General features: G+C 46.1%; 1 protein-coding gene and 1 long non-coding RNA gene across 2 annotated transcripts in view; one reads left to right on the plus strand and one right to left on the minus strand.

Moving 5' to 3' along the window:
• LOC138815853 (uncharacterized) overlaps nt 1-13615 on the minus strand; it is a 48935-nt gene extending 35320 nt beyond the window's left edge. The window contains exons 1-2 of the long non-coding RNA XR_011368499.1: nt 13522-13615; nt 7989-8072 (exon numbers count right to left, since the gene is read on the minus strand). This is a non-coding gene — a long non-coding RNA (uncharacterized lncRNA). The remainder of the gene's footprint in view (nt 1-7988; nt 8073-13521) is intronic.
• Nucleotides 13616-13886: 271 nt separating this feature from the next.
• Nucleotides 13887-22993, plus strand: LOC138815854 (ubiquitin carboxyl-terminal hydrolase 4-like; the record flags this gene model as incomplete). Its single annotated transcript, XM_070005231.1, has 4 exons — nt 13887-14019; nt 16597-16724; nt 21387-21517; nt 22867-22993. Coding segments are annotated over exons 1-4 (487 nt in total), but the record flags the coding sequence as incomplete, so codon positions are not given.
• Between the last annotated feature and the right edge of the window lie 282 nt (nt 22994-23275).

Genomic DNA, 23275 nt, shown 5'->3' on the forward strand with positions numbered 1-23275 from the left:
CTCCTGAGTAGCTAATTACAGATATGAGCCACCAGCGCCTTGCTTAGTTTAATTTTGAGGTGGGCCATACTGGAGTTTGAACTCAGGGCTTTATACTTGTTAGGCAAGTACTCTGCCCCAATTGAACTTTTGGATAATACTCAGTAAAATGTGTTGGCTTAAAGATATACTCAAGAAAGCTGGGTGCCGGTAGCTCACACCTGTAATCCTAGCTACTCAGGAGGCTGAGATCTGAGGATAAGGGTTCTAAGCCAGCCAGGGCAAAAAAGTTTGTGAGAATCTTATCTTCAATGAACCATCAGAAAACTGGAAGTGGCGCTGTGGCTTAAGTGGTAAGGTGCTAGTCTTGAGCTGAAGAGCAGCGCCCAGGCCCAGAGTTCAAGGCCCATGACAAACAAACAAACAAAAAAAAAAGATAAACTCCAGATATGGGGGTACCTGTGGCTCATGCTAGCTACTCAGGAGGTTAAGACCTCAGAATCATGGTTCAAAGCAGCTCAGACAGGAAAGTCCATGAGGCTCTTACCTCCAATTAATCACTAAAATGTCAGAAGTGGAGCTGTAGTTCACGTGGAAGAGCAGCAGCTTGAAGGAAAAATAAAAAACAGGAAAAGTTTTGGGACAGTGATCAGGCCCGAGTTCAAGCGCCAGGACTGCCACAAAAAAAAATACAAGCCAACGACAAAAAAAAGACCCGGTGTCACAGCACACATCTATCTATCTTTAGATCGATCGATACACATGTACAGCTATCAGGTTAGACTCCAACTTGAAATGCTTTTTTTGCTTTTCAACTGCTGAGATTACAAGTGTCCCACCACATCTGGATCAACATCTAAATAACTTATTCATGGTTATAGATATGATGGTAGACACTTGTTAAACCTTGGCACAGGGTGCCATACCCTTCCTGTTCAAACAAGGTGGCCACAAGCAGTAGTAAAATAAAATCTATTCAGCTGTAGAACGTCTCAGCACAAGAAAAGTAATCCATCTTACTCTCTGTGAGACTTGATCTGTTTTGCCTATCACATTCTCTGATATCTAATCCTTGTATAACAGAGGTTAGAAATCACTGAGGAGAAAGGGGATATAGCTAGTAGTAGAAAGCTTATCTAGAATGTGCAGGGCCCTGGGTTAGATCTCCAACACTGCAAAGGAATAGAAATCACTGAGATGTTTACTTTTACTTGTTTTTAAACAGGGCATTGATACGTGGTCCAGAATGGCCTCAAATTTTCTGTCCCCTTGACAGTTTCCTGAGTGCTGGGATTATAGGACTATGCTACCACCAGAGGTCAAAAAAAGTTGTTGTTGTTGTTGTTTTTTTAATCTGGTCAATCCTAGGGCTTGAACTCGGCACCTGGGTTCTATCCTAGAGTTTTTTGCTCAAGGCTAGTTAGTGTTCTACTACAGCTCCACTACCAGTTTTCTGATGGTTACTTGGAGATAAGAGTCTCATGGTGGGCTGGGGAAGTGGCTTAGTGGTAGAGTGCTTGTCTAGCAAGCATGAAGCCCTGGGTTTAATTCCTCTGTACCACATAAACAGAAAAAAGCCAGAAGTGGCTCTGTGGCTTAAGTGCTAAAAGTGCTAGCCTTAAGAAGCTCAAGGGATGTGGAGAACGAGGAACGCTATTACACTGCTGGTGGGAATGTACACTCATACAACTTTGGAAAGCAGTCTGGAGGGTCCTTAGAAAGCTAAAGATTGACCTCCTTTATGACCCAGTCATACCACTTCTAGGCATCTACCCTGAACAACAGGAACCAATATACAAGGACACATGCACCTCCATGTTTATTGCAGCACTGTTTGCAATAGCTAGGATATGGAAACAACCTAGATGCCCCACCACAGATGAATGGATCCAAAAATTGTGGTATCTATACAATGGAATATTATGCAGCCATTAGAAATGACAAAATAATGGCATTTGCAGGGAAATGGATAGAGCTAGAAGGAATCATGTTGAGCGAGGTAAGCCAAGAACGAAGAGACAAACAGTACATGGTCTCCCTGATAAGTGGATGATAAATCCAAAATGTTAGGTGATATGACAAAACTAACAGGACTTAAGAAACAAAGAACTCCCACTCATCTGGTTGAACCACTACCAAATATCCCCATGCTGCTGATCACATATATGGTATATAACATGTGAGCCCCGTTATATATTACAGACTGTGATAGACAATTTGCTCCAGGAAAGTTAGAATGAACTTGTGACTTTAAATGAGCATCATTATTCCACAATACTGTGAATTTCCGGAAATTAAGTAATCACTTAATCACAATCAAAAAAAAAAAAAAAAAAAAAGAACCTTGGGGAAGGGAGGGAGGGAGGGGATGGTAGGGGGAAAACAATGGAGGGGGTAACAATGTTCAAGAGGAAGTGTACTCATTGCCTCACTCATGTAACTGTAACCCTCTGTATGGTATCTTTACAATAAAAAAATTAAAAAAAAAGAAGCTCAAGGGGCTGAGAAGGTGGCTCAGTGGTAGAGCGCTTGCCTTGCATGCCTGAGGCCCTGGGTTCGATTCCTCAGCACCACATAAGCAAAAAGAAAAAAGCCGGAAGTGGTGCTGTGGCTCAAGTGGTAGAGCGCTAGCCTTGAGCTGAAGACTGAGGGACAGCGCCCAGGCCCAGAGTTCAGGCCCCATGACCGGACACCCTCCCAAAAAAAAAAAGAAGCCCAGGGACAGCATCCAGATCCTGAGTGCAAGCCCCAGAACTGGCAAAACAAAACAAAACAAAAAAATTTCATGGACTTTCATGCCCCAGCTGGCTTTGAACTGCAATCCTCAGATCTCAGCCTCCTGAGTAGCTAGGATTACAGGTATGAGCCACTGGCGCCCGGCTTGCCAGGCCAAATTTTAAGTGTACTTTCTTTCCTTTTTGGGGGGGGTGAGGGGGGGCAGTCCTGAGGCTTGAACTCAGAGCCTGGGCACTGTCCCTGAGCTGCTTCTGCTCAAGGCTGGCCCTTGAGCCACAACGCCACTTCTAGGCTGAGGAATCGAACCCAGGCTTCATGCATGACAGGAAAGCACTTTACCACTAAGCCACATTCCCAGCCCTCTTCTTTTTTTTTTGGTTGGTTGTGGGGCTTGAACTCTGGGCCTGGGCGCTATCCCTCAGTTTTTCAGCTCAAGGCTAGAGCTTTGTCATTTAAGCCACAGGCTGGGCTAGCTTTGAACCGTGATCCTCAGATCTCAGCCTCCTGAGTCGCCCAGCTTTTTCTTCTGTTTTTTTTTTTTTGGGGTCCGGTCGTAGGGCCTGAACTCTAGGCCTGGGCGCTGTCCCTCAGCTCTTCAGCTCAAGGCTAGCACTCTACCACTTGAGCCACAGTGCCACTTACGGCTTTTTTCTTTTTGCTTATGTGGTGTTGAGGAATCAAACCCAGGGCCTCAGGCATGCAAGGCAAGCGCTCTACCACTGAGCCACCTTCCCAGCCCCTCTTCTTTATTTTTTTTTTAAGGGTACTTCTAAGTCCTTTTACCTTTTTGTAACCCCTGAGTAGGGTAAAGAGGCACAGGTAAAAAAGCCAGATTTGTTGACATACTTCTATGGAGGCCTTACATAGGAGGCCTTAGGATTTTGGTCCCAGGCCAGCCTCATGTTAAGGCAGGGCTGGAGGCATGATTCAAGTGGTAGCAAGTACAAGGCTCAAAGTTCAACACCCCAGTATTAAAAACAAGGCTGGGAAGGTGGCTCAGTGGTAGAGCGCTTGCCTTGCATGCATGAGGCCCTGGGTTCAATTCCCCAACACCACATAAGCAAAAAGAAAAAAAGCCAGGGGGCTAGGAAGGTGGCTCAGTGATAGAGCGCTTGCCTTGCATGCCTGAGGCCCTGGGTTCGATTCCTCAGCACCACATACGCAAAATGAAAAAAAAAGCCGGAAGTGGTGCTGTGGCTCAAGTGGTAGAGCGCTAGCCTTGAGCTGAAGACTGAGGGACAGCACCCAGGCCCAGAGTTCAGGCCCCATGACTGGACCAAAAAAAAAAAAAAAAAAAAAAGCCAGAAGTGGCGCTGTGGCTCAAGTGGTAGAGCGCTAGCCTTGAGCTGAAGAGTTGAGGGACAGCGCCCAGGCCCAGAGTTCAGGCCCCACGACCGGATCCAAAAAACAAAACAAAATAAAACAAATGAACAGAAAAGTAAAATGAGGGCCAGGACACAGGTCAAGTGGTAGAATGTCTGCTTAGCAAACTTGAGGCAGGTTTGGTATGCAAACCTCTAATCCTAGCACTCAGGAAGTTGAGGCACGAAGGTTGTGAGTTCCAGGCCAAGCTGATGCACACACGCACACACACACACACACACACACACACACACAAACGTATATCAAAAAAACACGATGGGAGCTGGGAAGGTAGCTTAGTGATAGAGTGCTTGCTTAGCAAGCATGAAGCTCTGGGTTTCATTCCTTAGTACCACATAAACAGAAAAAGCTGTAAGTAGTGCTGTGGGTATAGTGGTAGAGTGCTAGCCTTGAGCAAAAGAAGCTCAGGGATTGGGCTCAGACCTTGAGTTCAAGCCCCAGGACTGGCAATCAATAAATAAAGAGGCAAGGTGTCAAAAACTGTTTACTTCTTGATATCACCTCCAATTAGCAGGTGTCTACTTTTTATGAATAGTGCCATGTGATTTTTGTCTAAATTTTTTGTTTTTGTTGTTTTGTAAAGCATTATTTATTAGAATTACACCTAAAGGAGTCAGGCTAGCAGTTCAGGTAGAGGTTGACTGCTGAGCTGAGTGCTGGTGACTCACGCCTTTAATCCTAGCTATTCAGGAGGCTGAGATCTGAGGATCACAGTTCAAAGCCAGCCCGGGCAGGAAAGTCTGTGAGACTCTTATCTCCAATAAACCATCAGAAAACTGGAAGTAGCACATGGCTCAAGAGGTAGAGCCCTCGCCTTGAGTTGAAGAGCTGAGGGACAGCACAGAGGCCCAGAGTTCAAGCCCCACAACCAACAACAACAACAACAAAAAGATTGACTGCTATGATGTGTGCTTTGTGATTGCTAGTCAAGTGTATAAAAAGGATAACTTGGGAGAAGCAAATCCAGACAGGAATATAGCTAGAATTACAAGCCCAAAGGAAAAAAATTCGTGGCCAGGCTGGGACCTGCCTACAGTGGTAGAATACTTGTTTAGCAAGTGGAAGGCCTTGAGTTCAATTTCCAGTTGCACTAAACAAAGAAAAAAAGAAAAACTGGGGCTAGGAAGGTGGCTCAGCGGTAGAGTGCTTGCCTTACATGCATGAGGCCCCAGCACCACATAAGCAGAAAAAGCCAGAAGTGGCGCTGTGGCTCAAGTGGTAGAGCGCTAGCCTTGAGCTGAAGAGCTGAGGGACAGCGCCCAGGCCCTGAGTTCAGGCCCCATGACCGACAAAACAAACAAACAAACAAACAAAAAGTATGACTTGGAAATAAACAAAGCTTAAAGTCCTCATACCCAGCCATTATGCTCCCCTGACTCCTATCATGGGGCTTGAATTCAGGGCCTGGGCACTCTCCTTGAGCTTCTTTTTGCTCAAGGCTAGTACTCTACCACTGAGCCATAGCTCCACTTCATCTTTTTCTGAGTAGTTTATTAGAGGTAAGAGTCTCAGACTTTCCAGCCTGGGCTGTCTTCAAACTGTGATCCTCAGATCTCAGCCTCATGAGATGTTAAGATTACAGGCATGAGCCTCTGGTACCTAGCTACATTATGAATTCTTGTTTTTTGTTTTTGCCAGTCCTGGGGCTTGCACTCAGGACCTCAGCACTGTCCCTGAGCAACTTTTGCTGAAGGATAGCAATCTACCACTTGAGCCACAGCACCACTTCTGGCCTTTTCTGTTTATGTGGTACTAAGGAATTGAACCCAGGGCTTCATTCATGCTAGGCAAGCACTCTACTACTAAGCCACATTCCCAGCCATGAATTCTTAATTCAACTAGTAAGTACTATGTGGGCAATCGGTCAGATCTTTCTCTGGAATCTTCTGTTTTTCTATTTTGGTGGCTCAGGCTCTTCACTCCTTCCCCAGCTAGAGGCCCTGGACACTCGTGTAAGCCTATACTTCTCCACTAGGTTACTTAATAGAGAGCTCAGCCCTGGGACCGGATGTCTCCAGAGTTGAATCACTCACTCTTGTCATTTCCTATCAAGTCCCTAGGTCACTCCTATAATAGCAGGAACAACATACAATCAAATACCCATATCCACTGTTGGTGGTACTGGGGCTTGAACTCAGGGTCTCATGCTCTTGCTGGGTTTCTTCACTCAAAGCAGGTACTCCTCTCACTTGTACCATACCTCCTTCTGGTCTTTGTTAGTTAATTGGAGATGAGTCCCTGGGGATTATTCTGCATGGGCTGGCTTCAAACCACAACCACCATTCTCTGGGATCAGCCTCCTGAGTAGCTAGCCTTGAACTCACTGTGTAGCCTCCCTATGGGCATGAGCCAACTAGTGTTTGAAGTAGGGTCTTATTGTTATGTAGGCTTGTTTTCAAACTCCAGGGTTTAAGTGATTCTCCCCTTTTCCCAAGCCCACCTAGCACTGAGCAGCCGAGACTATAAATGTATATAATCACTTCTTAATTTTTTTTCTCTGTGGTTCTGGTCCTTGGGCTTGAACTCAGGGCCTGGGTATTGTCCCTGAGCTTCTTTTGCTCAAGGATAGTGCTCTATCACTTGAGCCACAGCACCACTTCCAGCTTTTTCTGTGTATGTGGTATTGAGAAATCAAACCCAGGACTTCATGCCTGCTAGGTAAGAACTCTACCACTAAGCCATATTCCCAGTCTCAACTCTCACTTTTTTTTTTTTTTGGTCATGGGGGCCAGAACCTGGGCCTGGGCGCTGTCCCTCAGCAATTCAGCTCAAGGCTAGTGCTCTACCACTTGAGCCATAGCACCACTTCCGGCTTTTTTTTCTGCTTATGTGGTGTTTAAGAATTGAACGTAGGGCCTCATGTATGCTAGGTAAGCACTCTATCACTAAGCCACATTCCCAGCCCCGACTCTCACATTCGTGCTTAGCTTTTTCCACTCAAGGCTGGTACTCTACTACTCCAATTCCCTCATTCACCCCTTTTAAACAAAGGTGTGTGTGTGTGTGTGTGTGTGTGTGTGTGTGTGTGTGTGTGTGTGGTGTGTGTGTGTGTGTGTGTGTGTGTGTGTGTGTGTTTTAGGCTTGGAGGTGTAGGTGCTTTTACCCTCAGGAAAAGCACCAGCCTAGCATGTGTAAGGTCTTGGGTTTGAGCCCTAGTACCAAAAGAAGGTTGCATAGTGGGATTTTATAGACATCAGACTACACTTCTGTTTTGGGGGCCCCTCACCTGTGTAGTGTAGCAGGAAGATGTGGTTTAGAGAAGTTGGGGAGTGAAGGGGGCTGGGCCCTGGTGGCTTATACCTGTAATCCTAGCTACTCAGACTGAGAACTGAGGGATCATGGCTGGAAGCCAACCCAGGCAGAAAATTCCCTGACACTCTCATGTCCAATCAGCCACTAGAAAAACAGAAGTGGTGCCCTAGCTTAAAGTGTTGGAGTGCTAGCCTTGAGCAAAAAAGCTGAGGCGGGGGATAGCGGGGAGGCTGGGAAGGTGGCTCAGTGGTAGAGCGCTTGCCTTGCATGCCTGAGGCCCTGGGTTCGATTCCTCAGCACCACATAAGCAAAAAGAAAAAAGCCGGAAGTGACGCTGTGGCTCAAGTGGTAGAGAGAGCTAGCCTTGAGCTGAAGAGCTGAGGGACAGCGCCCAGGCTCAGAGTTCAGGTCCCACGACCAGACCCCCCAAAAAAATAAAATAAAAAAATTAAAAAAAGCTCAGGGGCAGCAAAAAAAGTCTCCGCAGATGACAGGCACTACCCTGGAACACCTTTCTGATACTCTCAAACTCTTCCAGCTCTTTCCACTCTCTTCATGGACTAGCAGCTCTTTAGGGGTTCCCCCTTGTATTTTAAAATAATCATATATGGATTTCATATCATTATTTATCCACTTACCTTTCTCTTCCCAAGAGATGGAGAGATTCTTCAAGTCAGTATATTTTCATTTTGTTTTCTTCAGTATATAGGTTAACGTGTGACCTATAAGAAACATTATACATGTTAAGAAAGGAATTTGTTCACGAATAGAAACAATAGGGCTGGGAAGGTGGCTCAGTGGTAGAGCGCTTGCCTTGCATGCCTGAGGCCCTGGGTTCAATTCCTCAGCACCACATGAGCAAAAAGAAAAAAGCCGTAAGTGGCACTGTGGCTCAAGAGGCAGAGCGCTAGCCTTGAGCTGAAGAGCTAAGGGACAGCGCCCAGGCCCAGAGTTCAGGTCCCATGACCGGACCCAAAAACAAAAAAATATATATATATATAAGAATAGAAACAATAGTTGGAGTATGGCAAATGAGAGAGCAAATAGCTTCCAAACTGGCTGCTGAGCAAAAATGACCAAAGTATAAATGTGTTAACTCTGGAAATGTTGATCTTCTAAAGATGAAGTTCACTTTAATCCTTGCATTTTAACTACCTGCATTTATTTATTTATTTATGTCAGTTGTGGGGCTTGAACTCTGGGCCTGGGTGCAGTCCCTGACCTCTTCAGCTCAAGGTGAGGGCTCTACTACTAAAACCACGGCACCACTTCTGGTTTTCTGGTGGTTAATTGGAGATAAGAGTCTCAGGAACTTTCCTGCCCTGGCTTGCTTTGAACCTCAATCCTTAGATCTCATCCTCCTGAACAGCTAGGATCATAAGTGTGAGCCATTGGTGCCTGGCTCCCTGAGCTCTTTTGCTCAAGGCTAATAGTCTAATATGTTGAGCCACAGTAACACTTCTAGTTTTTGGGTGGGTCACTGGAAATAAGAGTCTTCTGGGGGGCTGGGAAGGTGGCTCAGTGGTAGAGTGTTCTCCTTGCATGCATGAAGCCCTGGGTTCGATTCCTAGCACCACATAAGCAGAAAAAGCCAGAAGTGGGCACTGTGGCTCAAGTGGTAGAGTGCTCGCCTTGAGCTGAAGAGCTGAAGGCTAGTGCCCAGGCCCAGAGTTTAGGCTCCACGACCAACAAAACAAAACAAAACAAAAAACAAGAGTCTTCTGTACTTTCCTTCCCAGCCTAGCTTTGGACTGAGATCCTCATATCTCAGCCTCCTGAGTAGCTAGGACTACAGGTATAAGCCACAGGCACCTAGCAACTACTGGTATTTTGTGATATTAACTTTTTTTTTTTTTTTTAGGAACTGAAACTGAAAAGCTTCTGCCTTATACTTTCCAAAATTTTCACTTTTAGAATTAAGTTTTGTCCCCTATTGCTACTGAAGACTAGTCCTACTTCCTTAAGACTTCCATAAATGGTATCAAAGAAACTGCTACCCACTGTCCCCCACCCTCGCCAAAGAAAAAGGAAAAGGGAAGTAGCCAGCCTCTAGTGTAGGTTCTAAACAAATGTCTGTTGGTAAGCAACTTCCTTTTCCCATAAATAATGGGAGCAAAAGTAGTGTTTGGAACTTGATGACATTTTACACAGTTTAATAGAATCTTCACAGTACTGTGGTAACTCCAGTACTCAATGGAGGAGACTGAGCCTAGAGGATTATGAGTCTCCTAAACAAAACAAGACAAGTAATATAGATAGAAGTGATGTCAGGATTGAGTCCTATCATGCTGGATAGAACCCATGAACTTGGGCTGGGAAGGTGGCTCAGTGGTAGAGCGCTTGCCTTGCATGCTCGAGGCTCTGGGTTCGATTCCTCAGCACCACATAAGCAAAAAAAGAAAAAAGCCGGAAGTGGTGCTCTGGCTCAAGTGGTAGAGAGCTAGCCTTGAGCTGAAGAGCTGAGGGACAGCGCCCAGGCCCAGAGTTCAGGCCCCACGACTGGACCAAAAAAAAAAAAAGAACCCATGAACTTGAGCCTGACAGGCAAGCACTATGCCTCGGGCTACACTTTTGAACCCCTTCTCTGATCTGCAGGGGATTAAGGACCATAGGTAATCAGTCAAGGCAATTAATATTTCCCCATTTTTTTGAGACAAGAATCTTGCTATGCAGCCTAGACCGGCCTTGAACTCGGGATCCTCCTGCCTCAGTCTTCAGAATTCTGGGATTATACATGTGTAACACTATTCCAAGTTCAAAATAATTTTTTTTATTTTTTATTTTTTTGGTTGGTTGTGGGGCCTGAACTCTGGGCCTGGGCACTGTCCCTCAGCTCTTCAGCTCAAGGTTAGCGCTCTACCACTTGAGCCACAGTGCCACTTCTGGCCTTTTCTACTTATGTGGTGCTGAGGAATTGAACCCAGGGCCTCATGCATGCGAGGTAAGCACTCTACCACTGAGCCACCTTCCCAGCCCCAAAATAATTTTAACTAATTTTTTTTTTGGGGGGTCTGGTTGTAGGGCCTGAACTCTGGGCCTGGGCGCTGTCCCTCAGCTCTTCAGCTCAAGGCTAGCGCTCTACCACTTGAGCCACAGCGCCACCTCTGGGTTTTTTCTTTTTTCTTATGTGGTGCTGAGGAATCGAAACCAGGGCCTCAGGCATGCAAGGCAAGCGCTCTACCACTGAGCTACCTTCCCAGCCCCTTTATTTTTATTTTTTAGATACTAGAGTTCAAACCCATTTGAGCTCTACCACATAGCCACCCCCAAGATCTCAAGGCAGGTTTTTGGATTTTTTGTTGGTTCTGGGGTCTGAATTCAGGAGCATTCTACTACTGGAGCTATAGCACCTCTTCTAGCTTCCTGGTGGTTAGCTGTAGATAAGAGTCTCAGGCTTTGAATTGTGATCCTCAGAACTCAGCTTCCTGAGAGCCACTAGTGCTCTGTTCAAGACAGCTTTAATTCCACATTTACTTTGTCCTGTAGTCTACCTGGCTAGCAAGAGACTTTGGTTATCCATGCAAGCCAAATAGCCATTCCAGGGAGAATAAATTAATTTTGATGATCCAAAACTAGTCTGAGTGGTAAAGCACTTAGCTTGATTGAAGTCCTAGATTCAATCTTCAATACCGAAACAAACAAAAACAAACCAATTAGCCTAAAGCCAACATAATAGTAGTGTATCTTCTCCAATGATCTAGCCTACCTTTACTTGGCCAGCTTCCCTTCCACTACCAGCACCTGATGAACAAGTTTGTGCAGATGTTATTGGCTTCCATTCCATGAATTAAGACTGCAGAATATGCTTTCTGAACCTGACTTCAAGAATTCTGTTTTGAGAAGCCAATATTTCTTCCTATTTTTGTAGGCTTTCTAGGCTGGATTTCAAACACTGAAAGTAGTTCATCTCCCCCCAGTGCCTTCTCCCTAAAAAGCCACAGTACGAAATTCCTAATGGATCTCTGCCCAAGCCATATAACTGTGGGTTTAGTTAAGTATCCTAAGGTACCCTCTCTTGACTCTGCTGTAAAACCTCTGAGGTCTTCCTGCCATTAATGGTAAGCCAGTAAGTCTTTCTGGCCTCTTTCCTGGTTTTAGATCCTCTTAGGTTCTTTTAGTACTCTGCTCCTGGCTCATCTGATCAAATCTCTCTTTGATTCTGTCCTGTCCTACTTTATAAAGTCTCTTTTATTCTGCTTCCTCCAGTCTCTCCTCCTGTAACATGTACCCTCATCTCTAGGCTTCTGACTCTTGTGTGTGTGTGTGTGTGTGTGTGTGTGTGTGTGTATTGGGACTTGAACTCAGGGTCTGGGTACATCCCTTAACTGTTTCATTCATGGTTGGTGCTTTACCACTTGAGCCACACCTCTAGTCCCAGCTTTTGCTGGTTAATCAGACAAGAAGCATCTTGTGGACTTTGCTGCCTGAGATCCTCAGTTCTCAGCCTCCTGAGTAGGTGGGATTACAGGCAGGAGTTAACTGCATCTGGGTGCTTCCAACATTTTCAAAGCCATGTTCAAATGTTTCTCAAATCAAAGGTGGCCTCTTACATTTGGGGTTGACTGGCATTCTTACAGCTTTGGGTTCACATCCTTTATAGTTCTTGCCACACACTTCTTGGCAATTGGAGAACTTGCAAAAGACCTAAGATTGTTAGACAGAAGGGGAACTTGGACTTTTTTTTTGAAGGGGGGAGGGAGGAGGTAAGGGATGTTGGGGATTAAACCCAGGTCCTTGTACATGCCAAAAAAGCACTCAATCCCTGAGCCATACTCCTAACCCCAGGAAATGGGTCTTATTTGCCCCCCCCCTTTTTTTAAATTTTGTGCTGGTACTGGGGCTTGAACTCAGGGCCTGGAAGGTTTTTTTTTTTTTTTTTCTCAAAGCTGGCACTCTACCACTTTAAAAGCCACAGCTGCACTACTAGCTATTTAGTGGCTAGACTTTGCTGCCTAGGCTAGCTTTGAACTGCAATCTGCAGACCTCAGCCTCCTGAGTAACTAGGATGACAGGTATGAGTCCTTGGCTTATTTGCTGTATTCTATGAGGGCAGGAAATGGTAGACAAATGAATATAGACTCATCTATACCAGCTGCCCACCTCTCCCTTCATCTGGGTTGACTTTTCCTTTTAGCAGGAGGGCTGTTTGTTTTTAATGTGTCCAACATAGAGTGGAAAAGTTTAGAAAATTGAATCTTGGGGTTGGGAAGGTGGCTCAGTGGTAGAGTGTTTGCTTTATATGCATGAGGCCCTGGGTTCGATTCCTCAGCACCACATGAGCTGAAAAAGCTGGAAGTGGCACTGTGGCTCAAGTGGTAGAGCGCTAACCTTGAGCTGAAGAGCTGAGGGACAGCGCCCAGGCCCAGAGTTCAGGCCCCCACAACTGACAAAAAGAAAAAAGAAAGAAAGAAAGAAAAAAAAAAGAAAATGGAATCTTGTGGTGGGGACAAAGATGCCTGGGTACCTAATATGGAGCACATACCTCTGGAACTCTCCTCCCCCTCCCCCCCAAAAAAAACTGCCCTGGGGCAAATGATTCTGTGGTTCAGTTTGTTTGATACAACTGTTCAAGACAAGACTCACCATACCGTCAAGTCCTGGTCCCAGTGAGTTAGTGCATTTCTAACAAAAACCCAGAACATGGGTGGCTCACGCCTGTCATCCTAGCTACTCAGGAGGCTCGGTTCTGAGGATTGCAGTTCGAAGCCAACCTGGGCAGTGAAGTCCGTGAGGCTTTTATTTTTTGGAGTCAGTCGTGGGGCCTGAACTCTGGGCCTGGGCGCTGTCCCTCAGCTCTTCAGCTCAAGGCGAGCGCTCTACCACTTGAGCCACAGCGCCACTTCCGGTTTTCTGAGAGGGGTTTATTGGAGATCAGAGTCTCACAGACTTTCCCGCCCAGGCTGGCTTTGAACCGTGATCCTCACACCTCAGCCTCCTGAGTAGCTAGGATGACAGGCGTGAGCCACCGGTGTCCGGCTTTCTGTGAGAAGGAACCCCCAAAAAGCCCAAAGGAGCGTTGTGGGTAAAGCACAGCAAAAAAGATGCTCAGGGACAGGGCCCAGTCCTTGAGTTCAAGCCCCAGGACCGGCACAGACAGACAGACAGACACACACACACCCCTATGGGTCAGGATGGCGTGTCTGAGGGGATTTGAGAGGATTGTTGCCAGACCTCTAGAGAACGCAGGGTCAGACGGACACCACGACAGGGTCGGACGGACACCGCGTCACTCGGTCCATCCCTCTTCCGTCGGTCTTTGCGGGAGGGGGGGGGGGCGGAGGCGCTCCACAGCGGACGGCGGCGCCGAGGAAAGATAGAAGCTGAGGGCGCCCGAGAGGGCGGCGACGGCGACGGCGACGGCGTGCGTGCGCGTGCGTGCGTGCGCGTGCGCGGTAGGGCCAGGCGCGCAGGAGCACGCATGCCTGCGCGCGCGCGCGCGCGCGCGTGTGTGTGTGTATATATGTGTGTGTGTGGGTGCGCGTGCGTGCGTGCGTGCGTGGGCGCGGCCTCCGAGCACGCTGTGCGCGAGGCGGATGTCCGGGCCGGCTGGGCCGGGGCGACGGACGAGATGGCGGAAGGCCGAGGCTGCTGTGAGCGACCGGATGTAGAGACCCAGAAGTCCGAGCTCGGAGCCTTGTTGAGGACCACGCTCCAACGGGGAGCGCAGTGGTGAGCACTTCCTGGTTTGCCCCTTCCTCCATGTCGGCAGAGCGTGGGGCCGACGCTTCTCTGGGCTCTTAGGCCAGGTCCCCCCCCACCCCCTTTTATTTATTTATTTCTCTGCTTGGGAAGGGGCGGGGTCGGGGACCTTGTTTGATGACCCTTAAAAGAGTGACCAGACCTCCCGTCCCATACTTGGGAACCCCCCCTCCCCACATAAAATAAAACACCCCAGCTCAGGGACCGTGTGGCTGGGACTGGAAGTGGGGGCGCTGTCCTAGCCCATTCGGGCCCCCCACAGAGGCCTGGGCCAGGCCGGGACAAGGGGATGTAGGATCCTAGGAAAGTAGGGGAGAATATGCCGGGTAGAGGCGACGGCCCGTTACCACCCGGGACTTGGCTTTCTGTGACCTTGGGTAGAAAGATGTCCAAACTTTACACGGACCTAGGTTCCTGACAAGTTCGAAGTGTAGCAATTTTGTGGCTCCCGGGAGTGGAGGCGAAGCTCCCAAGTTGATACTTTGTAAGTTGTCAGATGGTCTCAGGACCTCCCCCCACTCCCTCCGACCTTCCCTCTCCGATTATTTTGGAATCACGTGTCAAAAATAAATAGTGCTGCCAGTCGCCTGGTGGCTCACGCTTTGTAAATCGTAGCTCTTTCAGAAGGTTGAGATCTGAGGAACCTGGTTCGAAGCCAGAAAAGTCTGTGAGACTCAATCCCAATTAGCTATCAAAAAAAGTTGGAAGTGGAGCTGTGGCTCAAGTGGTAGAGTGCTCACCTTGAGTACAAAAACTCACGGACAGGCCATGAGTTCAAGCCCCAAGCTTGGTACAAAAAATAAAATAATTAATGTTGGTCGTTATCTAAGGAAAATAATAGGGTAGCCTGGATCCTGGGGGTGTATAGAAATTTAAAGTAGAAAGCAAGGTTGAGATAGGAGATTTCTTTTCCTTCGTTCCTTCCCTCCCTCCCTCCTTCCTTCCTTCCTTTCTTTCTTTCTTCCTTTCTTTCTTGCGTTTTCCATTCAAGGCTGGCGTTGTACCACTTGAGCCACACTTTCAGTCCTCAGGTATAGTTTTATGGTGTTCATCTTTGTCTATTCAAGATGAAAAGCAAGGCAAACAGAGATACTTTTTTTTTTTGTCAGTCATGGGACTTGAACTCTGGGCCTAGGCGCTGTCCCTGAGCTCTTTTGCTCAAGGCAAGTGCTCTACCATTTGAACCACAGCACCACTTCTGGTTTTCTGGTCCTTTATTGGAGATTAGAGTCTCATGGACTTTGCTTCCCCGGGTTGGCTTTGAACTGTGATCCTCAGATCTCAGCCTCCTGAGTAGCTCGGATTACAGGTGTGAGCCACTGGCACCTGGCCAGAGGTACTTTTGAAGTTACTCTTCAAATGGGTGATACATTAAGAATGCCCTGCAGAAGCAAAAGGAGTTTAAGATAAACTCACCCAGTGAAAGTATATAAAGGTTATTGGTCAGCCAGGTGCTGATGGCATAAGCCTGTAATCCTAGCTACTCAGGAGACAGATCTGAGGATCGAGGTTCAAAGACAGCCCTGGCAGCAAAGTCTGTGAGACTCTTTATCTCCAATAAACCACCGGAAATCTGGAAGTGGTGCTGTGGTTCAAGTAGTAGAGTGTTCGCCTTGAGATGAAGAGCTGAGAGACAGCACCCAAGCCTAGAGTTCAAGCCTTACAACCAACCCCCCCCCCAAAAAAAAAAAGGTTATTGCTAAGAGATTAGTGGGAAAAACAGTGTTTTACAGAATTGACATGTTTGGGTTGGAATCATGGTTCAGTTGATACAGTGCTAGCTAAGGATGAAAGTGTCAGGTACCAAGTTCAAGTCCCTATCAAGTCCCTATAAAGCAAAGAATGGGCATGTATTTTATGGATCCTTGAGCTGTCTGGGAAGTTGCTTGATTTCTTGGGATGTTTTTATTGAATTTGAAGGACTTAATGCAATCGTGTTTTTTCCTTCTGACTTGTAAAGAAGTATATGATACTTTATAATTATATTTCTCTGTGTGTGTGAGTGTGTGTGTATGTGCATGTATGTATGTATGTGCATGAGGCTTCAGATCATGGCCTAGGCACTGTCCCTGAGATTTTTTTGTTTTTGCTCCAGGCTACTGCCCTACTACTTGAGCCACAGCTCCACTCTACTTTTTGGTTGTTAATTGGAGATAAGAGTCTCAGAGATATTCCTGCCTGGGCTAGTTTGAACCTTAATCCTCAGATCTCAGCCTCCTGAGTTTTACAAGTGTGAGCTACTGGTGCCTGAGTTGTCTTATTCTTTTAGCAATCATTTTCCATTAATAAATGACTGGTCTAAGGCTATCCCTCCTATTGGCTCCTAGTCCCACTCTGAGGAGTATATTTTGTAGTGAGGTTAACATATTCTCCACATGGGAGGACCATAAAAAAAATAATGATAAAGGGACTGGGAAGATGGTTCAGTGGTAGAATACTTACTCCTCATTCCATTCCCAGCACTGGAATAAAGAGAAAATTAAGTTGTAGCTTCAGAAGCTAGTAACCTCAGCTTTTTGGCTATAATAACTTGTTGTGTTTCTCTAGGTACCTTATTGACAGCCGGTGGTTCAAGCAATGGAAGAAGTATGTGGGCTTCGATAGCTGGGACATGTACAATGTGGGTGAACATAACTTGTTTCCTGGGCCAATAGACAACTCCGGACTCTTTTCAGGTATAATATCCTGTTGCTTCTCTAGCAGAATGTTCATGTGGGCAGTGGCTGATGTGTGTTACCTCTAACATGGACATTGTGATCCTACCCTTTCCTAGTATAAAGAGATGGAAATGGATGTTCTCAACTTGCATCCATAGAAATTCTTGCAGGTGGGGCTGGGAAGGTGGCTCAGTGATAGAGTGCTTGACTCACATGCATGAGGCCCTGGGTTTGATTTCTCAACACCACATAAACAGAAAAAGCCAAAAATGGCGCTGTGGCTCAAGTGGTAGAGCGCTTGCCTTGAGCTGAAGAACAGAGCCCAGGCCCAGAGTTAAAGCCCCACAACTGACAAAAAAAAGAAACTCTTGCAGGTCTTTAGGAAGCCTTCAGTTGCTTTTTACCTCAGTTCATTGCGTCTAAACTAGAGCAAGTGTATGCCATTTAAATTTTCTCTATCTCTGCAAATTTTGCTAGAGGATTCAGGTTTTAGACTAGTAATATCCAGAAAGGAAAAAAAGGGTGTATCATTTGAAATTTCTTTTGAAATCGAAACTTTGGAAATTAACCTTTTTTTTTTTTTTTTTTTTTTGTCGGTCATGGGGCTTGAACTCTGGGACTGGGCGCTGTCCCTCAGCTCTTCAGTCTAAGAGTAGTGCTCTATCACTTCACCCACAGCACCACTTCCAGTTTTCTAGTGGTTAATTGGAGATAAGAGTCTCACAGACTTTCCTGCCCAGGCTGGCTTTGAACTGCTATCCTCAGATATCAGCCTCCTGAGTAGCTAGAATTACAGGTCTGAGCCACCAGCGCTCAGCTGGAAATTTAAAAATGTGGGGATCAAGCACAAGTCTTATATCTTTATTTTTTGGTGCCAGTCCTGGGGCTTGAACTCAGGGTCCAGGCACTATTCCTGAGCTGCTTTTGCTCAGAGCTTGCACTCTACTACTTGAGTCACAGTGCCACTTCAGGCTTTTTCTGCCTATGTGGTACTGAGGAATCGAACCCAGGGCTTCATGCATGCTAGGCAAGCACTCTACCACCAAGTCACATTCCCAGCCCACCCTTAACCAGCTTTGAAAAAGGTTTTTTAAATCATTATCTGCCTTGAGCTAGAGATGATTTGTTGCACTGTGGATACTTTCCAGGCTTCACTGGTCTAGAGAACAGTGACTTCTACTGTTTAAACTTAGAGTGGGGTGTTGCCAGTCACTGGCTTAGCTGTGAGTACTGTTGGTGGGAATTGATCAGTCTTCCCTAGGTCCTCCCTTGAGAAACTGTTTCAAACTCCTACGGTCTAGTTCTGATCTCTGGAATGTTGACTGACTGTGGTAGGTGGTGTTGAATGTTTAGTTTTTTCTAAATTTTTGGTGCGGTTCCTGGGGCTTGAACTTAGGGCCTGGGTGCTGTCCCTGAATTTCTTTTGCTTAAGACAAGTACTCTATTACTTGAGCAGTAGCTCTACTTCCAGCTTTTTTTTTTTTTTTTTTGGTGGGGGAGGAGGGTAGTTTAGTGGTAGCAGACTCTTACAGACTTTCCTGCCTGGGCTGGCTTCCAATCGTGATTCTCAGACTCAACCTCTTGAGTTAAAAAGACTGCCTCCCCCCCCACCTCCCCCCACCCCCAATTCCTGGAACCTGAACTCTGGGATTGGGCACTGTCCCTGAGCTCTTCAGCTCAAGGCAAATGCTCTACCACTTGACCCCCACTGTATCACTTCTGGTGGTTAATTGGAGGTAAGAGTCTCACAGACCTTCCTGCCCCAGCTGGCTTTGAACCGTGATCCTCATATCTCAGCTTAGGATTACAGGTATAAGCCATTAGTGCCCAGCTTCTGTCTGAGCTTTGACTGAGAATGTTTAAAACTAAGAATGCTATAGCTGAATGGTTAAGTGGTAAGGCACTTGGTAAAGCACTTGAGACTCTGGATTGGGTCCAAAACAAAACAAAAATTAACAAATACAAACAGGTGAAGTCCCTGATTCTTGGTAAAATAAATGTAACTTCACTGGTTATTTTAAAATTTCTTTTTTTAGTACTTGTGGCTTGAACCCAGGACCTTAAGCCTATAAGACAAGAGCTCTATCACTTGAGCTATTCTCTTAGCCTTTCTCTTTTATTTTGTTTTTGAGATACAGACTCACTGCTTTTGTCCAGGTTGGCTCAAATTTTCAATTTTTAATTTTCAATTTTCTGTCTCCAAGCCCTGAGTAGTTGGGATTATAGGTGTGTATCATAACACTCAGCTATTTTTTTCCTCCTTTTTTTTTTTTTTTTTTGTACTGGTACAAGGGTCTTGAACTCACAGCCTCTACTTTAGTGGCTTTTTAGCTAAAGAATGGTACTTTACCACTTGAGCCACAGTTCTACTTTTGGCTTTTTGCTGGTTAATTGGAGATAAGAATCTCACACCGGTTTTGAACCACAGTCCCGTGGTTCTCTACATCCTAAGTAGCCTAACTACCTTAATTATGTTTTGAATAGGGTCTTATTTATGCTTAAGTAGGCCTGGCTTGTGATTCTCCTATTAGGCTTCCTGTATAATTGAGCATCTTTTTTTTGGGGGGGGGGTAGTCCAGTCGTGGGGCCTGAACTCTGGGCCTCGGCACTGTCCCTCAGCTCTTCAGCTCAAGGCTAGCGCTCTACCACTTGAGCCACAGCGCCACTTCCGGCTTTTCTTTTTGCTTATGTGGTGCTGAGGAATCAAACCCAGGGCCTCATGCATGTAAGGCCAGTACTCTACCACTGAGCCACCTTCCCAGCCCGCTTCCTGTATAATTGAGATGACAGGTATTACTATCATGTTCATCATTTATTGGTTGTGTTAAAGTCTCAAACTTTTTGCCCAGGCCGGCCTCAAACTATAATTCTCTCTGACTTTAACTTCCTAAGTAATTAAGATTATAGGTGTGATCTCAACTTTATTTTTTTTTAAATTTTTTTGTCAGTTGTGGGACTTGAACTCTGAGCCTGAGCGCTGTCCCTCGGCTCTTCAGCTCAAGGCTAGCGCTCTTCCACTTGAGCTACAGTACCTCTTCTGGTTTTCTGGTGGTTTATTGGAGATAAGAGTTTCACGGACTTTCCTGCCCGGGCTGGCTTTGAACCGTGATCCTCAGATCTCAGCCTCCTGAATAGCTAGGATTACAGGCATGAGCCACCAGCACCCAGCTTCAACTTTATTTATTTATTTATTTTTGGGTCCAGTCGTGGGGCCTGAACTCTGGGCTTGGGCCCTGTCCCTCAGCTCTTCATCTCAAGGCTAGCACTCTACCACTTGAGTCACAGCGCCACTTCTGGCTTTTTTTTTTTTTTTCTGTTTATGTGTTGCTGAGGAAGCAAACCCAGGGCCTCAAGCATGCAAGGCTCTACCACGAGCCACCTTCCCAGCCCTCAACTTTATTTTTAACAGTACTGAAATTTGAACTCTGGTACTTGGACTTTCTTACCATACCTCTAACTTTTTATCATTTTTACGTCTTTTCTGGTATGCTTGAACTCACGGTCTTTCTTAGCTTTCTTGCTCAAGGTTGGTGCTATACCACTTGAGCCATTAACTACTTTTTGGTGATTAATTAGAGGTAAGAATCTTTCTGATTTGTCTGCTTGGACTGGCTTGAAACTGGAATCTTCAGATCTCAGCCTCCTAAGTGGTTAAGATTACAGGTGTGAGCCACTTGTACTTTTTTTTTTTTTTTTTTTAATTTGGGATGGGTATTTTTCTCAGGCTGGTCTTGAATTCCTGAGCTCAGGTGATCCTCCTGCCTCAGTCTCCTGAGTAATTGGAACTGTAGACATGTGCTACAATGTCCTATTTGTTTTCACGCTAATTGTAGACAAAATACAAACTCATTGTAAACTGTTTAAAAACCATATGTAAGAACAAGAGTAGTCAAGTCTGCTGTGTCATTGTCAGAGTTTAGGAATTTTGTGCTGTTCCTGCCAATGTTTTTTTTTTTGTTGCTGAAAAGTATATAAGAATCAAGCTGGGGGGCTGGGAAGATGGCTCAGTGGTAGAGCGCTTGCCTTGCATGCCTGAGACCCTGGGTTCAATTCCTCAGCACCACATAAACAAAAAAGAAAAAAGCCGGAAGTGGCACTGAGTTCAGGCCCCAGGACCCGACCCCCCCCAAAAAAAAAAAAAAAGAAAAAAAGAATCAAGCTGGGCTTGTAATCCTAGCCACTCAGAAGGTGGAGATACTAAGGATCACAGTTTAAAGCTGGCCTGGGTATAAGTTGGTGAGACTCTCTCCAAAATAACCAGCACAAAGCTGGGCTGAAGGTAGCTCAAGTGTTACGAGTGCTAGCCAAGCAATCAAGTCAAGGAAGTATGAAGTCTTGAATTCAAACTTCAGTACCACACACACACACAAAATGTGCAGGCTGGGAAGGTGGCTCAGTGGTAGAGTGCTTGCCTCCCATGCATGAGGGCCTGGGTTGAATTCCTCAGCACCACATGATCAGAAAAAGCCGGAAGTGGCGCTGTGGCTCAAGTTGTAGAGCACTAGCCTTGAGCTGAAGAGCTGAGGGACAGCACCCAGGCCCAGAGACAGGCCTGGAGACTGGAGTGAGAGAGAGAGAGAGAGAGAGAGAGAGAGAGAGAGAGAGAGAGAGAGAGTATGAATTGTATAAAGCATTTCCAGAGAGAACAACAGTGAGTTACGTGCTATTTCCCTTTTCCAGATCCTGAGAGCCAGACCTTGAAAGAACACCTAATTGATGAACTGGACTATGTATTGGTCCCAACTGAAGCCTGGAATAAATTACTAAATTGGTATGGTTGTATAGAAGGACAACAACCCATTGTCAGAAAAGTGAGTATATCAGTTGTCACGCCTGATGATCAGTGTCTGCAGGTGCTCCCTGGGGGATTCTGATTTACATTTAGTTTTCTAAGAAAATGAACTTGGATGGAGGTGGTTGTCTTGTTTTGGGTTCTCTGTTGGGAATTATTATTTTTTTTAATAGTATTTTTTTTTTTTTTTTGGTACTGGGGATTGAACCCAACACGTTGCACTTGCTAGGCAAGTGCTTTGCCACTGAGCTACATCTCAGCACTGGGAATTATTTTAATAAGTGGTGAAAGATGCTGTCCCCTAGGATGTGACAAGGTGTGGCCTCCAAACCTGAGATCTTGCCCAATGGCTTGGGGTGTGTCCAGTGATGGGGTGAGAGCACTCTCTAGAAGGCTCTTTGAGAAAAAAGTTCATTTAGGCCTCATGGACACACATACATATACTGTTGCTTATTTATCTTAATCCTTCTAAGAGTTGGGAAGTTGACTCAGTGGTAGAGTGCTTGCTTTGCATGCATGAGGCCCTAGGTTCAATTCCTCAGCACTACATAAGCAGAAAAAGCCAGAAGTGGCGCTGTGGCTGAAGTGGTAGGACGCTAGCCTTGAGCTGAAGAGCTGAAGGACAGCGCCCAGGCCCAGAGTTCAGCCCCCACGACCAACCAAAACAAACAAAAACCCTTCCAGGGCTGGGTCTGGAGATGGTGGCAGATCACTTACCTTTCACATGTAAGGTGTTGGGTTCCACCCCAGTAACACAGTGCATTGTGTATCCCAGGCTGGCCTTGAACTGATCATACTCTTGCCTCAGCCTTCTGTGTGCTGCAATTATAACTGTGTACCACCACACCTGACAAGATTTTCAAACCCTGGAACAGAGGCTGATCACTTCGAGAATATGTACCTCTTACGGAGTAGGGATCTGTACTTTTTTTTTGTCGGTTGTGGGGCTTGAACTCTGGGCTTGGGCGCTGTCCCTCAGCTCTTCAGCTCAAAGCCAGTGCTCCATTGCTTGAGCCACAGCACCACTCAGTTTTCTGGTAGTTGTTTGGAGATAAGAGTCTCACGGACTTTCCAGTCTGGGCTGAGACCTTCAAACCATGAACCTCAGATCTTAAGCTTCCTGAATGGCTAGGATTTACAGGCATGAGCCACAGGTGCCTGGCTTCCCAGAGCTTTTTTGCTCAAGGCTAGGACTCTACCACTTATACACTTACGGAGTTTTGGGTGGTTAATTGGAGATTAGAGTCTCACAGACTTTGTCTGGGCTGGGATCTTCAAACCATGATCCTTAAATCTCAGCCTCCTGAGTAGTTAGGATTACAGGCATGAGCCACAGGCATCTGCCTCACCTGTTCCTCTTGTTCACAGGTTGTGGAACATGGCCTGTTTGTCAAGCACTGTAAAGTGGAGGTGTATTTGCTGGAACTGAAGCTCTGTGAGAACAGCGATCCCACCAACATGCTGAGTTGCCATTTCAGCAAAGCAGACACCATTGGTGAGCAGCTTGGCTTAGGGGCATGGGTGTTAGATGAGAGAGAGGGTAGGACATTAGATAGAACATAATAGTTCATGGAAGGGAAGCTGGGATTCTTTCTCTTGACTTGGAACCCAGATCATCTCAGGCTGTAGTTGCAGTCCTAACCTGGGAACCTGTAGAGCTGAGCCTGAGAATCTTGTTCTACAGAAAACACCAGACATGGTTCTTGCCTATTTGTCTGATGGTAATAAAGATGAAGAAATGTAAAGGCAGAGAATTTTTTAAAAAGTACCTTGATGT

The sequence above is a fragment of the Dipodomys merriami genome, unplaced genomic scaffold, assembly GCF_024711535.1.
Source record: "Dipodomys merriami isolate MVZ:Mamm:240054 unplaced genomic scaffold, mDipMer1.0.p SCAF_672, whole genome shotgun sequence".
NCBI classification, from domain to species: Eukaryota; Metazoa; Chordata; class Mammalia; order Rodentia; family Heteromyidae; genus Dipodomys; species Dipodomys merriami.